The following is a 13,923-nucleotide window of genomic DNA, read 5'->3' on the forward strand; positions in this document are numbered from 1 at the left end:
ACCAACTTACATCCCTGCCTAGTCATTTCTAAGTAGATCATGATAGTACTGTACAAATTTTGGTCAGATTTCCTATGCCATTTAAAACATAACTCATCCAATCTTAGTAATCGAATAAAGTAAGTGGCAGGGATGAAAATTGAAGTTGTTAAGAGGCTGTTTTCTGATTTTTATATTTGCATCCTGATACATGGTATAGACTGTATTTACCAGAACACAATCTTCAGTGCTGCTAGTCTGACTTTCTTTGGTGCTTTTTGTGTTTAGTTTGGTTGTTGAACCTACCTGCTTCTTTAAACATTACCTTTTTCCACGTTCCCTGCTGTAGTGACTTTAGAAACTTTGGCAGCTATCCTGCCTAATTTTGCAAGAGGAACACTTTCTCACTTGTCTTGAGAGTGTACTCTTAATTGAAGCCATGCGAGGGTAGTTAGAAAGGATGATGCTTCTCTAGAGCTTTGATGACTAAAGTATAGAAAAGAAAGAAAAAAAATGTGATCTGTGCGTCTCTGTTCTGCACAGGTTTTGAGTTAACTTTCAGTGTTCTTGCTGTACAGTTGTTGAATAGAGTATAATGTGGAAGCAGGCCTGCCATAAATTAAAATGACGTGGTAGACAGAGGTGGGGAGATCGGGATTTCTTCTGGAAACTTGCTTTCTCTTAATTTGTATGGATTTTTGTTCTATTTAATTTTGTTAATAAATTGGGTGGGATGGGGTGAGAAAGTAGTATGTCTTGTATAAGAAAAATTAAAATTTGCAACTTTAGGAAGTGGAGGAACCAGTGCTACCGAACATACCCCTACCCATCAGTGCTGCATCGCTGCCTCAGTTCAATTCTAGTTTCGTTGGTAGTAGCGCTGTCTCAGCGTCACCGAGCGCTGTTTCAACAGCAGCAATGAGCACGGCAACTCCAGCAGCTGCGACGGGCATGGCAAATCCATCAGAGGTGGAGGGCATGACAGATCCATCAGAGGTGGAGGGCATGACAGATCCATCAGAGGTGGAGGACTTGACAGATCTATCAGAGGAGGAGGTGGAGGACATGATATATACAACAGCGACGTCGGGCATAACGTGTTCAACAGTGCCCTCAGGCTTGACATATCCAATAATGGCGGCGGGCATGCCATATCTGCTGATGACAAAGGACAAGGCAAAGTCAACAGCGGCAACGACAAGCGTGGCAAATTCAACGGAGGCGGCAGGCATGGCAGATGCAGCAGCGACGGCGGCGGGCAAGGTAAATCTTTATGCTATAAATAATGTTTACAATGAGTATACTGCTTTATTGCGAGTTGACTTTTTCTGTGGTGCTCATGAAACTAACAAATATTAGTTTCTACGCAGCTGAATGAATTGGGGTTGTATGCCAGTTTGGGGAAAAAGGCATAAATGTTTTGATTCTGCTTCTCTCAGTCTTAGAGCCTGCCAACTCCCATTTAACGTGATTGTATAACTGCTTCAAATGCTGTGGAAGTCTGCGGGGGAAGGGGGGTGTGGACTTTATGCCAAGTTATTTATAGTGGTTTTGGCAGGGGTAGAGTTAATTTTCTTCGTAGTAGATGATGCTGTGTTGCAGATTTGTGAGCAAAACAGTGTTGGTAAGGCACTGGTGTTTTAGCTGTTGCTGAGCAGTGCTCACACAGTGACAAGTCCTTTTCTGTTTCTCACGCTGCCCTGCCAGCGAGGAGGTCGGGGATGCACAAGAGGCTGGGAGGGCACTCAGCCAGGACAGCGGAGCCCAGAGGACCGAAGGGATATTCCACACCATTTAGCATCGTGCTCAGCAATAAATGCTGGGGGAAAGAAGGGGAAGGAGTGGGGAGTATGTACAGGGTTATGGCATTTGTCTTTCCAGGTAGCCATTACATGCGATGAGTCATTAATGCTACCTCAAATTTAACAACTTTACTTCTTTATTTCCGGTTCTTTTCCCTGTTACACTTGGAGGGAGTGAGCGAGTGGCTGTGTGGTGCTTAGTTGCCTGCAATGGTTAAACCACAACTTTATTTAAGTTATTAAATTAGAGGTAACGTGGTCATATAAGCCTCACATAGAATGAGCCTAGGGTGCAATAATTGGCATATTATTGCAATAAAATAAACATTAATCTGTTCCAGAGTACTTGAAATATTTTTTGTACGGTTTGAAGTAGACAGCTGCTTTAACATGTTGAGGTGTTTGCTGAAGTTCTTGGAGTATCATTGGGCTGAGTTTGCCATTCTTCAGCTTCCTGGCTTGCTTTTCCATGCATTTAGACCTAAGTAGCATCTCCAGCTTTTCCTCTCAGTTTCTGGAATTTGGTTTTGAAGATATTGTCCTATACCCACTTGGAAACTTCCCTGTGTTTTATTATTAATTTCATCTGCAAAATAACTCAAACATCAGGTTTTTCGACGTCACTGCGGGACTTCTGTTGGGTAGTGAATTCAGGTAGTTGTTGCTCTTAAATATAAACCTTTAATTCTTTTGAAAATACAGATACAACCAGCAGGTACTGTTAGCAGTCCTGAGTTCGCGTTTTCATCTCCAGTTGTGAAATCTACTGAGGCAGAAGTGCTACCTACGTCTTCTGTAAGTAAAATAATAAAGGAGCTTGACTTTTTTTCTTAGGCATTTAGTAGGCTGTTGCAGAACACTAAAGCAGAATCTGCCTTAATGGAGAAAAGTATGTAGGCTTCTGGCTTATAATTTGTCATTCAGCATGCGTGCTACAAATGTGAAGAGCAGCTTTCAGATTTGGTTTTGTGTGTGCATTCGATTGAAGTTCCTGTGGCTTGAGAATCTGAAAAACCTCTCTTGTTCATAGCAGATTGGGTTTACATTTAGTGTTCCCGTTGTAAAATCGGCAGAACTTTCTGGACCCAGTGGTACTCCAGTGACGCCCTTTCTTACCCTAGGTAACTGAAACTTTAGCACTTCAGATCTGAAGTGCTGATTTTCCTTTTTTTCTTTATTAAATCTTCAATCTGTCTTGTCTGCGCATGCTAGCAATTCCAGGCAGTGTTGGACTTCTGCAGTATTTTTCCAGTGACAGATCTGCTTTTATATTTTTTTTTTTGTTTTGTTGCTTTTTGTTTTGCTTGTAATCATAAAGCATTGCAAAGTAAGTAGAATTTGTGAAGATTCTTATGTGAGAAGCATGAAAGCTGGAAATTCTTGTTTCTAACAAAAGTGAGTATAATCTGCTCTAACTAGGTCACATTGTGAAAGCTGTTTTTGTTTTCTTTTGTTTCAAAAGACACCACCACCTCAACCAACATCAACACACAGAAAGAGGAGGTCAAAGATTTTGCTGGTGGTCCCTTCACCACTGCCCACGTATTAAAGGAAGGAAGCGTCTTAGACGTTCTAAAAAATCCTGGTGAGATAATGAACTCCTTTTAAAAAGATGCTGCAAAAAATACGCTAGCATTTTTTATTAAAAAAAAACCAACACACGACTTATGGTTAATAGAGTATCTGCTATAAATATGAATGTAGGAGAGCATTACATTAAGCGCTGCGTTTGTTAGGGTGCATCTGCCCCCTTCTATTCTAAGTGGTGTTTGTTGCTGGAAGTAAAACTGCAAGATGAAAAGCAGATGGGTTGCATCTCCTTTACGTGTTAGGATGTAATTGTAAATGAGGTACTAAGAGAATTAGCCAGATAATCGGTGTTTCATTTTAAGTAAATACAGTTTGTGGAATTGAAAAGGAAATGTTTGTAAAACTCAACACTCCTGTCCCACCTTCAGCCCAGGTGAAGAAAGAATAGGAAAGAGCTTCAGTTCCAAATACATGGCGAAAGCTGCGAATCTTTGGGCCTTAGCTTACAATGGCTCCTGTGGATTAAAATTTAAACTGCAAACAGAAGTGGAGTGTTTTACGTTAAAAACCCTTTTCTGAATTTTGTTTTTAAGCAATTGCAATTGTTTTCAACAGTTTCATAAAGTGTGTCTGTGGAAAAGATATCTTTTAAGAAAAAGGGCTTTATTGAATTTGATCTTTTCCCAAAAGTCTTCTTCTAACTTACATACTTGTTAAGAAGGCAGCACATTTCTCTGTTGGAAAGAGCTAAGTGAGAGAAAATACATTGTGCATTTTGTTTAAGGAAAGACCTCTGAGTGAAGTGACATTCACTTTCTTTATCGGTTTAAAAGAAGCAGAATCTAAATCCACATTGTTCAAAGACTTCATTTTTGACTAAAAAAAACCCAACAAACAAACCACAAAACAACTATGTTCAAGGTAGATTTACAAGCAACTTGAGCTGCTGTTTAAGATGCATTTCCTTTAGTCTTTCTGTATTAGTAGCTTGTCTTTTCTGTTAAAATTGCCACCTTTTAAATAAGGAGTTGTCCTAATTATAGAAAATTAGACAGTTGTTCAATTGTCTTGAGTTTTTATTATTTAATTAATATTCAGCATCTGTGGGAAAATACCGTATGGATTGCTGCTCCGAGTACAAACTTCTGTACAGTTACTGGAGTAGATTTGAGTCATCTGCTACGGAAGGAGGAGCTTTAGAAATCTGATTCGATTGGGCATCGCGTCTTAATCAAATTGCATTATTTCCATTCCACGTTGGACTGTCAGATTTCAGTCAGCTACTGTCTGTTTGTACTTGTATCGACCAGTGAAAATGTTGATTTAAAGCTTGCTTGGAAACAAAGAGTTAAATGAAGCTTTAACGAAATGTTCTGTTGTGACCCAGTGCAGCAGATGAAATTTCATCCGTTTAGATAAGATTTCTGGGGACTTCCTGTTGCGCTCGGTCTGAATGTCTAGTTGTAACCATTGGCACCTGGGTTGAAATTTTTGCCCTCTAGTAAAGTCACTTAGTTACATGTAGTGAGGTGCTGCGCTAACAGGAAGACTTTTTTTTCTTGCTTCCTAGACTTTGGATTGTTGAAAACACGCTCTTCTACGTCTGCACAACCTACAACAAGCACAGTGGTTTATACTAGGCCTGCAATAACAACTTTTTCTGCAGGTAAAGAGACTTCTAAACAAGCATCGTACTGGCAATCTGATACATGTGACCCTTATCTGCAAAACAAAGACATAAAGGACAAATGTGTAACTTGTCAAGCTACTAAAGCCTCAACAGTTGAGAGTATGAAACAGACAGTAAGTTCAAGTCAATGCGACACCTCAAAGCCAGCAGCGCCCCCAGCAGGGATGCTGGGCTTTGGAGACAAATTCAAAACAGTACCTGGAACGTGGGATTGTGATACATGTCTTGTCCAAAACAAACCGGAAGCTACAAAATGTATAGCATGTGAGACACCAAAACCTGGAACGGGAGTAATGCCTGCTCTGACATGACCAGTGGTCACAGACAGCTCGGTGACAGTGACATCCTCCTCGAGCAGCACTGACACAACAGCCACTCTGGGCTTTGGAGACAAATTTAAGAAGGCGAAAGGCTCTTGGGACTGTGGAATATGCCTTGTACCAAATAAGACGGAAGATAACAAATGTGTAGCCTGTCAGTCTGAGAAACCAGGTATGGTCCTTTTTTTCCTGTTGTTTCCATCCTAGCCTCTGTGAATCTTGTACAGAATAAAAGTACGTTGCATATATGGAATATTTTAAGCAACACGATTCCCAGGTACGGTTGATGGGTTAGCGGCTGTCTGCAGGATTGGTTTACAGGCACTTCAGAGGTCTCAGCCCAGGTTCCAGCCTGTCGCATAAATTGAACTGATTGTGAAATGTATTAGTACGGAGCTGGATCAATGCAGATACCCCCGGCTTTGCAGGTGGTGAGGGAAGATGGCTGAAGTGGGTGACTTAATTTAAAAACAACATAGTGATTTTTCACTGGCGAAAATGAGAACTCCATAGAAAGAGTTAAAAATGACTGCGTTTTTCTCTTTCAAAAAATAAGTAAAAAACATTACAGAATGTGTCCAAAATGCCTCTACTCACCGTTTGTATGTAATTGAGGGGAGATGTGAAGCCAGATTTCAAGACAGTGTAGTCTTAACTAGTCTTAAGCTAAAGCAGAGAGATGCCTATGAAGGTCAGTGGTAGGCTTCAAGAAAGCGAGTGACCCGCTGGGTAACTTCTTCAGGGCAGTACTGGGTTGTTTCCCATTGTGTGTGACCGTAATTGATTTTGAGCGTGGTTGTATTGTTTTTAAAATACGATTCTAATTCTAACTTTGACTCTAAATGTCATTTAACATGCCATTACATCGAAAAACACCTGTGCAAATATATCGTGGAAGAAACAAATTAAGATGGACTAGACCGGGCTTTTGTATTCATCCTGTGCGGTAAGACTGAAATTTCCTGAGGTAAGATAATGGATTTCAGACAGAGTTGATTCTCTTGGACTTCCAACCTCTGAGCGGTCAGTCGGCATCTTTGTCTGAGGCTCTTGCCATTGCAAGGAGGAATTTTGGAAATGAGGGGTTTACTGTGACCATGGTGCAGTGAATTGCACGGTTACGTTGCACTTGTCAAGAGGAAGAGCGATGCAAGTAATACTAGGATAAAAGTTTTCTGCGTGTGCTGTGGAAGGGAAGAGCCATTCTTGTCTTTCCGGTTTTGAATTTGAAGCGTTATCTTCTGCTTCTCTCTTAAAAGGCACCTTTTTTTTAAAAGGCACCTGTCAGGCCTCTTTATGGAGGTTACACTGTGGTCAACAGCAGCAGAAGCTTGTGTGCTGAACAGAGTTGTGTGTTGTTTGGAAGCTTTGAGTTCCACTCTGTTTTTTTTTGTTTGTTTGTTTGTTTCTTTGTGGGTTTTTGGTGGCTTTTATTTTTTTCAGGGGCGGGGGGGGGGAGTTGCGGAGTAGTTTTGAACATTTCTGTGGGATTTGACAAATCAGATTTAAAAGTTAATGCTCATTTTATAGTTCATGTTCAAACAGGATGGTTAACTGTCTTGTTTGTCTCACAGAGGGTCCAACACCTGTGACCAGTAGCAGTGCATCTGCATTTTCTGCTCCTTCTGGAGAATTTCTGGATTTAGACAAATTCAAGAAGCCTGAAGGAAGCTGGGATTGGGAGACCTGCTTGGTTCAAAACAAAGCAGAGGCCACGAAGTGTGTAGCCTGTGAAAGTGCAAAGCCAAGCACCAAAGCAGAGCTCAAAGGTAATCCTTAATGATTAAAACGAGGATGCATATTCTGTGATTTATTTTTTGGTTTGCTCTGATTTTTTTTATTTTCTTACCTGTTAAGCACAATTATTTTTTCCTTTGAGGTGTGGCAAAATTATTCGTTTTTCCTGTAGGAATATTGCCTAGATAACATCTGTTTCCACACTTTTCCCCAAGAATAAGTTTATCCTTTTTAGAGAAAAGCTTTCATTAATGACGTGCTTGTTCTTTACATGCCCTACACGTTGTTCATTTGGAGTTCAGACTAAAAACATGATCTTTCAAAGAAGTTCGTATACTTTTTAAAGCCAGGTGGTGGACAGAAAACACAATTGTGAAAAGTTTTATGTAGAGAGGAAGCATGGGGTTTTCTTGTTTGTTTTACTGTTTGGTGGGTTGTTTTTTAAACAGTTTTGACTGGAAAGATCAGGACTAGAATGTAGTTCAAACCTTCATGTACTTCAGGTAAACAGAATATCTTTTGTCTTCACTTGTGCGCTTATGTCCATCAAGTAAGACCTCTGAAACCATACTAGAAAAAATCTGCGGGATTTGATATGTTCATGTACTAGAGCTTTAGAAAAAGTTTAATTCCTATATGCAGCATGTCTTCTGTCCTGGTTATTGATACGTACGCAATTAGTAGCAATCCCTTTTTTGATCTCAACACTAGGTTTAGACAAAAAATTGCGACACCTTAAGGAACCTGTCCTGCATCTCATACAAGCACAGAAGTTGTAGTGTCTCAATGCTAGCAGTACAGTTGGTGGTAAAATCTTTAGTAGGGTGAAATAGAGGCCTCACACTTTTCAGAGAAAAAAAGAGATGAGAGAGAGTATCTTATTCCCACGTACTTGCAACTATGCTGCAGAGTGTACTGCTGTTACTCTAGTGCTACAAAGGTCCAAAAATCACTGAACAGTTATTAGCCAGTTTTGTATTCCTTTAATTTGTTGAAAGACTGCAGTAGAGGATTGAAGTTTTTATTGAGGATCACTGTGTGGAAAAATTCTGATTGTTAAATGTCATTTGTATGACTTAAGAACCGCGTTTTGGAGTACAGAATTCAGTATTAATTCCAGAAGGGGTAAGGGGAAGGACATTAGCTAGTAATCCCGAACAAAAGCAGTGTATAGAGCTATACTGATTTTAATCGCAGTATTCTTACAGTTGGTCTGTTACTGAACAGATATGTTTTGGGGAGATATGGTGGCCAGGGAGGCGTGTGTGTTTGTGTGCTTCCTCTTCTAGTTAAGGTTCTGGGGTTTGGTTTTGTCAGGAAAATTCGATGAGGCACCTTGTGTAAAAGGAAATGTTAACCAGCATTTTTCAACACGGTGTAGTCCCTTAAAAGTGTCATAGATGAAAAGAGGCCATAACCGCTGGGGGAAAAAGTTAGTGGGAAACTGAGAGCAGGATCACATTCAGTAGTGAGAGAGCAGCAGCCTAGGGAAAGCTGATGAATGACTGTAACAGATAGTTCTATTTTAAGTGTAAAACAACACTCAGTACTTTATAATGGTGGTCTTACCAGAGGGTTCTTCTCCATGGCTCCTAAAAGCACGTCTTGAAGGCATTCGAGTGCAGTGAACTTAAGCTGTAAGAGTTGGGCTGGTAAGCTTGGCCTGATTTGAAGCTGTAGGCACGGGGCTATAATTTCTGAACAGGCTACAAAAGAAACTGTACCACTGTGCTTTTCAGTGCTCCGTTTAGCAAAGCCATCAAATTGTTGCAGGCAATTGATGTTGTTCTTCTAAGAGCACCTGAAAGATATTTTTGTTTGAAGAGTTCAGAGGTACCGGTTAATACTGGTTCAGATAATTACAGCCAGCTCTTGGTGTTTGTGACCAATAAAGTTTGTGGCTCCAAAAGGAGTGGGTTAGTGCTAACTGATTAACTGCTGTATATGCAGAAATATGGAATCTGATTACTTACGCAGAGAGCACTTAAAATGTATTGTTTTGCTGGCTCTCAGTGAGTTGCATCTTAATGCTACCAAGGAATAAGCTTTTTGCTTCTGGCCCAAGTTTTTTAATTTGGTGAAAGCCTTTTCTGTGCACGTGCACATGCCAGAGAGGTTGCTTAAGTAATAGAAGCTATAGTAGCTGCTATCTTCTGTTTTTTGTAGAAGACAGAAACTGAATTCGTTAGCTTTGTAACTGTTATGCATACCAGAATTGGTTTTCGCCCTTTTGAAAATAGTAGAGGGTATGCCTATGTCAGATTTGGTGAGCAAGGTGATCAGATGAGGGCACTGCAAGACTGCCAGAACGCACCAGGTCTGGGGGGAAAAGGAATCCGGCTGAGCATAGGAATTTCTAAAAGGTAACCAAGGAGTTGTGCATTGATACAGTTATTCTAAATAATCAGATTCTTGTAGCTCTGCCTTTGGAAAGTCTGTGGCCCTTGCTGTAGTGGCTGTACACACGATGCAGTCTACAAAACCAGAAATGCAGAAGTCCTATGTTTTGACTCCCTGGATTCATCAACCTGCTTCAGGATGGCTGGGGGAATCCAACTGTTAAGTCTAGCCAGACAGCGCAACTTGGGCTTAGCTGCCATTGTAACCAGCCTTGTTTCTCAACAGTAGCAAAGCTGAATGCATTGGTAAATATTTTCAGGTTTGGGCCTGCATAAGGTAGAAGGGACAACAAGTGGTTTTATATGCTAGGGAGTTCTTGTTCTTAGAGCTTTCCCTCTAGTTTGAGAGAAGTACATAACTAGTTTTACAGTGGGTTGACAGGAAAGAAGTGGGGGGGAAAAATGGGAACGCAGGGAGAAAGCCAAAGGCGTTATTACTAGAACAGGTTTAGAATGCTATTCTTTGCTTTTCATGAGCTTAGGGCAATGGGGAGTTTAAAGCTTAGCACTTCCTGAGAGGGTTTCTTACTCTACCGGCTCAGTTCTATCACTTATTTAAGGCAATTCAGGTCTCTGAACGGTTAAAGAACTGATACCAAATTTGATGAACTTTGATCCAGGATACTGACAAAACAGGACTTCATATAAACAATTTCAGTATGTTCATGAGGTTAGCTTGTGTGTTCTGTTAAATAGTAAAAAATGACACTTCTGTTTCTGTTTACCTAGCATAATTCTGCAAATGTTGCCTCCTTCTGCTTTAGAATGGAAATGCTCTTCTCCAAGAGAGCACTGTCCAAACTTCTTTGCCAAAATTTTTTGATTAAATTAATATTGTTTTATTTTGAAAACAAGAATAAGCCACAAACATGTTTTCTTGCTTCGGCTATCCAGAAGAACGTCAACAGTATTTTCAGATTTTCCTTCCCTACACAACTGTATGTAGGAAGAGTGCAGTTGGAAGCAGAAGACCTAAGGTGATGTATCTTCTGTTTGTTTACTACAGTAACAAGACAATGGATTACCTCTTTATTAGAACTTGTGTAGCTTTGCAGTATTGAAACAAATGTAGGTATTAAAATACACATCAGTAATACGTTTCTGAATGGCTGAGTACCGTGCTCTCTTAGCATTGAAATACCCAGCCATTGGATTAGTTTGTCCCTCATGTTTGCTTAGTTTGGAAGCTATTTCAGAATGCCTTCAGCTTGTATTCTTCCCCAAAAGCATAGAACTCACTTCTCTGCATCCCCAATTCAAGTCAGAGAAACTGGACACTGCAAACACAGGAGGTCTGCCTGTACAGAATCAGTGAAGACAAGTCTAAACAGCGGATTTTTTTGAATATGCAGCTGGGTTATCTGAATGTTCTTTATGCAGTGTACCTCAGTTTTAGTACAGATAGCACTTGTCTTGGTTCTTGTCATTAGTCTGAAGCTGCCCCTGAGAAAATCTTGAAAGGGAAAGTAGTGAAAGCTAATCAGCTGGCCCTTTCTTCTTAAGAACCAGCGTATTTTGTAATTCTCCCTCTAATAATAAGGCGTCATGCTGGAGAATCGCGATTGTGTTGTTAAGCAAGACTGACTTCACCTGAGTGGTATAGTTGGCAGCTGTTGAATGTTTAATGGACTTTAAACAAACAAAAAAACAGAGCAGGTGGAGGTAGACATGGCAAACTGACAGGCAGTGTCAGATGCTTCTTTGAAATGGATAATCTGACTCCATTCACTTCTTTCTGGAAATAAGATCTAGTAATTAAACAAATAAAAGATAGAAGGGTTAAGACTGCATCTTTAAAGCAGCTGTGCTTGATAAATGTCTCTGGTCTTAAATCAATCTTTAGCAAAGCACAGAGACTTAGCAGCAGCTTGCTTATGCCAACGCTAAAAATACTTGATGTGTACAGGTAACCATGTCAAGGCTCTGGAGTTAATCCATGAGAACAATTCCTTCTGGTATTGGCAAAGGTGAGGATGCTTGCTTCTATAGAAATGAGGTTTTGAGCTGTGACTTAAGCTGTCACTTAGGTGACTGTTTAGGAAAGCTTCCTTTTAAGCTTTGAAGTATGTAAGCTAACAAATTGTTTAAGTTCAGAACTGGGTTTACAGTTTCTTGTTCTCTGACTGTATGCAACTCCTCATGTTTCAGACTGAAAGCAGAATTGCAGCGGTACCAGTCATACAACTATAATGATTATTACCAAGATTACCAGAACTACTACTCGCAGAGGAGTTACGATGCTTACGCTGACTACAACTACAGCTCCTATGCTCCCTATGACAGCATGCAAGCTGTTGGAGACTGCTCTTTAGGAGATTCTTTAATGGCTCCAGCTGTTTTTGAGGTAAAGATAGTGCACGCTTGCTGTAAAGAAAATATTTCACAGATAATATGTTGTACAGATTTGTGTGAATCAGCAAAAAGAATCCGAAGTTGAAAACATGCTTTCTGCTTAGTGTGAAGTTAAAAGAGCAGATTCCATTCAGAGGTGTTTGTATTTAAGTGCTTAAATAGTAAATCCATAGAATTAGTGATTTATACACCATTATTTGTTCACGCATACCAAAGAATGGTTTTGACAGCATAATTGCGTACGCTTCTTCTGTTCCTGTTCTTCTGATTTGCTTTGCTTAAAGCAAATTAAACAGTTGTTGTAAGTGGTCTTATCGTGGTCAATGTATTAGTTGTGACCTCCGGAGGTCCCTTCCAACCTGTACTGTAATATTGGCTTTCTTCTAAAAATAAGTAGATAAAATGCCATCTATCCTTGTAGTTGTAGGAAGAAGGAATGGGTTGAGACTGCAGCACTTTGAATCTGTGATGCTTTCTGAAATGAGTTATGACTAAACTTAGCCTTTTCTGTCTTTCAGGAATCTTCAGTTATGACTGCAATCGGTGATGACCTAATTACTGACGGTAATAAGGGTTCTATCATTGTCACTTGAGTTTAGCCATCCTTGTGCCTTTTAACAATACAAGCCAACCTCTACTGGATGAAGAACATCTTGAAAATTCAGCTGAGGTCAAACCTCTGTGGGGTTGATCTGCAATCAGCTGGGGTTTTAAAGCTGATACAGCATACACTGACCGCATCAAGTAAAACGGGACACTGTCAATGCTTCGCAGCAGGTTTCTTGTACCTGTGCCTTCATTCCCATTTGAAAATGGTCTAATACAGAATTTTGTTCTTTGTATTGGTTCCGCTAAACAGATTTTATATTAGAAACTCAGTAATATGCAAAAGCTTTGTTCTCCACCCTGAGGTAAAAGCTTATGTTGCAGATTCCAAAAGGAGGATTCAGCTTGCACTTACAAATACGGTACAAAACATATTTGTGTCCTGGAAGGTTTGCAAAGTTCCTCACGTGGAGGCATTTTGTGTTAGTGTTTAGAAACTATCCTATGTAACGTGTATTGCCGTAGAAGTGAATTAAATGACTCTTGGGAGGGTTTCATGGCTGATTATCCTTAACCGTTATCTTTACTATCTTAAACCTTGTCTTTGTCTTTATCTTGAAAGACAATTCTAGTCCCAGCCTTCTAATATACAAATTCCCAAAAGTTGGAGTTGTGAGGCTCAAAATTTTAGAGGACTAAATACCTCACTAAAATTAGTAGATCTAATAGCTTATTACACTTAGCTTAAAATACATTTTATTAGCCATTTCACGTGAAGTTTTTTTGTGCGCATGCCTCAGATTTGATACTTGGACTTACCAGGCTTTTATTTTCAGATCCACAGCTCTACTTGGATGTTGATGAAATGAACAGACAATTCACGGAGACAAGCGAAGAACTCTACGATTCACTCATGAATTGTCACTGGCAACCTCTGGATACGGTCACTTCTGAAATCCCCTCTGCTATTTAAGCGTCTTCTAGAGCATGACCGTTAGGACCAAAGTGCTAAAACTACATTTCTTCTACATTATTCTAGCTCATAAGTTTTAAAGCACAATGATAGGTTGGGTTTTTTTTGCTATGCTTTTGACAGTTTCTGTAATCTTTTTGTTCATCACTCCCTTCTTGGAGCATCATGAAGTCATGTAAATATTCGAGAAATGTAAAGAGGTAAATGGGGTCTTATCTTAAAGATAAGACTTGCCTGTGTAAATAAAAAATTTGTATCTGCAAACCTGCCAGCAAGGGATTTTACTTGTACCTGTGTGCAGCACGTTCTCTTCCGGCTTATGGAATTTAACAAGGTAGTAAGGGTATTTCATCTGTCTTTATTTTTATATGGGCATTAGGACACAAGCGAAATCTAGCTTTCCCTTACTTGTAGCTGATCACCAGCAACTGCTTCTGTTAGCTATTAGCTGTTGGGTTTTTGCTAGGAATACTTTCAGTCCTGAATTGAAATGATGACATCCTGAAACAGAAGAGGCTCTTGGAGTATTGTAGGAAGCACATTCTTCCTGGTTCTAGTGCAGGTGTAGACGTAGGAGGAGACAGAAGGCAAAGAA

General features: G+C 40.0%; 2 protein-coding genes across 3 annotated transcripts; both read left to right on the forward strand.

Moving 5' to 3' along the window:
• Window positions 1–1,070: 1,070 nt before the first annotated feature.
• On the forward strand, window positions 1,071–6,117 carry LOC310891112 (nuclear pore complex protein Nup153-like). Of its 2 annotated transcripts, XM_083853417.1 has the most exons (5): window positions 1,071–1,242; window positions 2,484–2,576; window positions 2,812–2,902; window positions 3,244–3,366; window positions 4,882–6,117. In XM_083853417.1, the coding sequence occupies exons 1-5, from the start codon at window positions 1,114–1,116 to the stop codon at window positions 5,310–5,312; spliced, it is 867 nt and encodes a 288-aa protein (XP_083709543.1). In that variant the 5' UTR covers window positions 1,071–1,113; the 3' UTR covers window positions 5,313–6,117. The 2 variants fall into 2 exon arrangements, with proteins under 2 accessions (XP_083709543.1, XP_083709544.1); XM_083853418.1 differs by lacking the exon at window positions 2,484–2,576 and having other exon boundaries at window positions 2,815–2,902; window positions 4,882–5,494.
• A 2,769-nt stretch (window positions 6,118–8,886) lies between these two features.
• On the forward strand, window positions 8,887–13,328 carry LOC310891125 (tRNA selenocysteine 1-associated protein 1-like; the record flags this gene model as incomplete). Its single annotated transcript, XM_083853422.1, has 4 exons — window positions 8,887–9,421; window positions 11,606–11,801; window positions 12,328–12,373; window positions 13,192–13,328. Exons 1-4 carry the CDS (start codon window positions 9,261–9,263, stop codon window positions 13,326–13,328), a joined length of 540 nt encoding a protein of 179 aa, XP_083709548.1. The 5' UTR covers window positions 8,887–9,260.
• Between the last annotated feature and the right edge of the window lie 595 nt (window positions 13,329–13,923).

The sequence above is a fragment of the Anser anser genome, assembly GCF_964211835.1.
Source record: "Anser anser genome assembly, contig: HAP1_SCAFFOLD_97, whole genome shotgun sequence".
Classification (NCBI taxonomy): Eukaryota; Metazoa; Chordata; class Aves; order Anseriformes; family Anatidae; genus Anser; species Anser anser.

What these genes read in the sequence shown, in the direction of transcription:
- LOC310891112 (XM_083853417.1), top strand. Translation starts at nt 1,114, where the DNA reads ATGGCGGCGGGCATGCCATATCTGCTGATGACAAAGGACAAGGCAAAG. An exon ending in AAGTGCTACCTACGTCTTCT is followed by an intron (nt 2,577 to 2,811) that starts GTAAGTAAAATA and finishes TCTTGTTCATAG; the next exon opens with CAGATTGGGTTTACATTTAG. An exon ending in AGACGTTCTAAAAAATCCTG is followed by an intron (nt 3,367 to 4,881) that starts GTGAGATAATGA and finishes CTTGCTTCCTAG; the next exon opens with ACTTTGGATTGTTGAAAACA.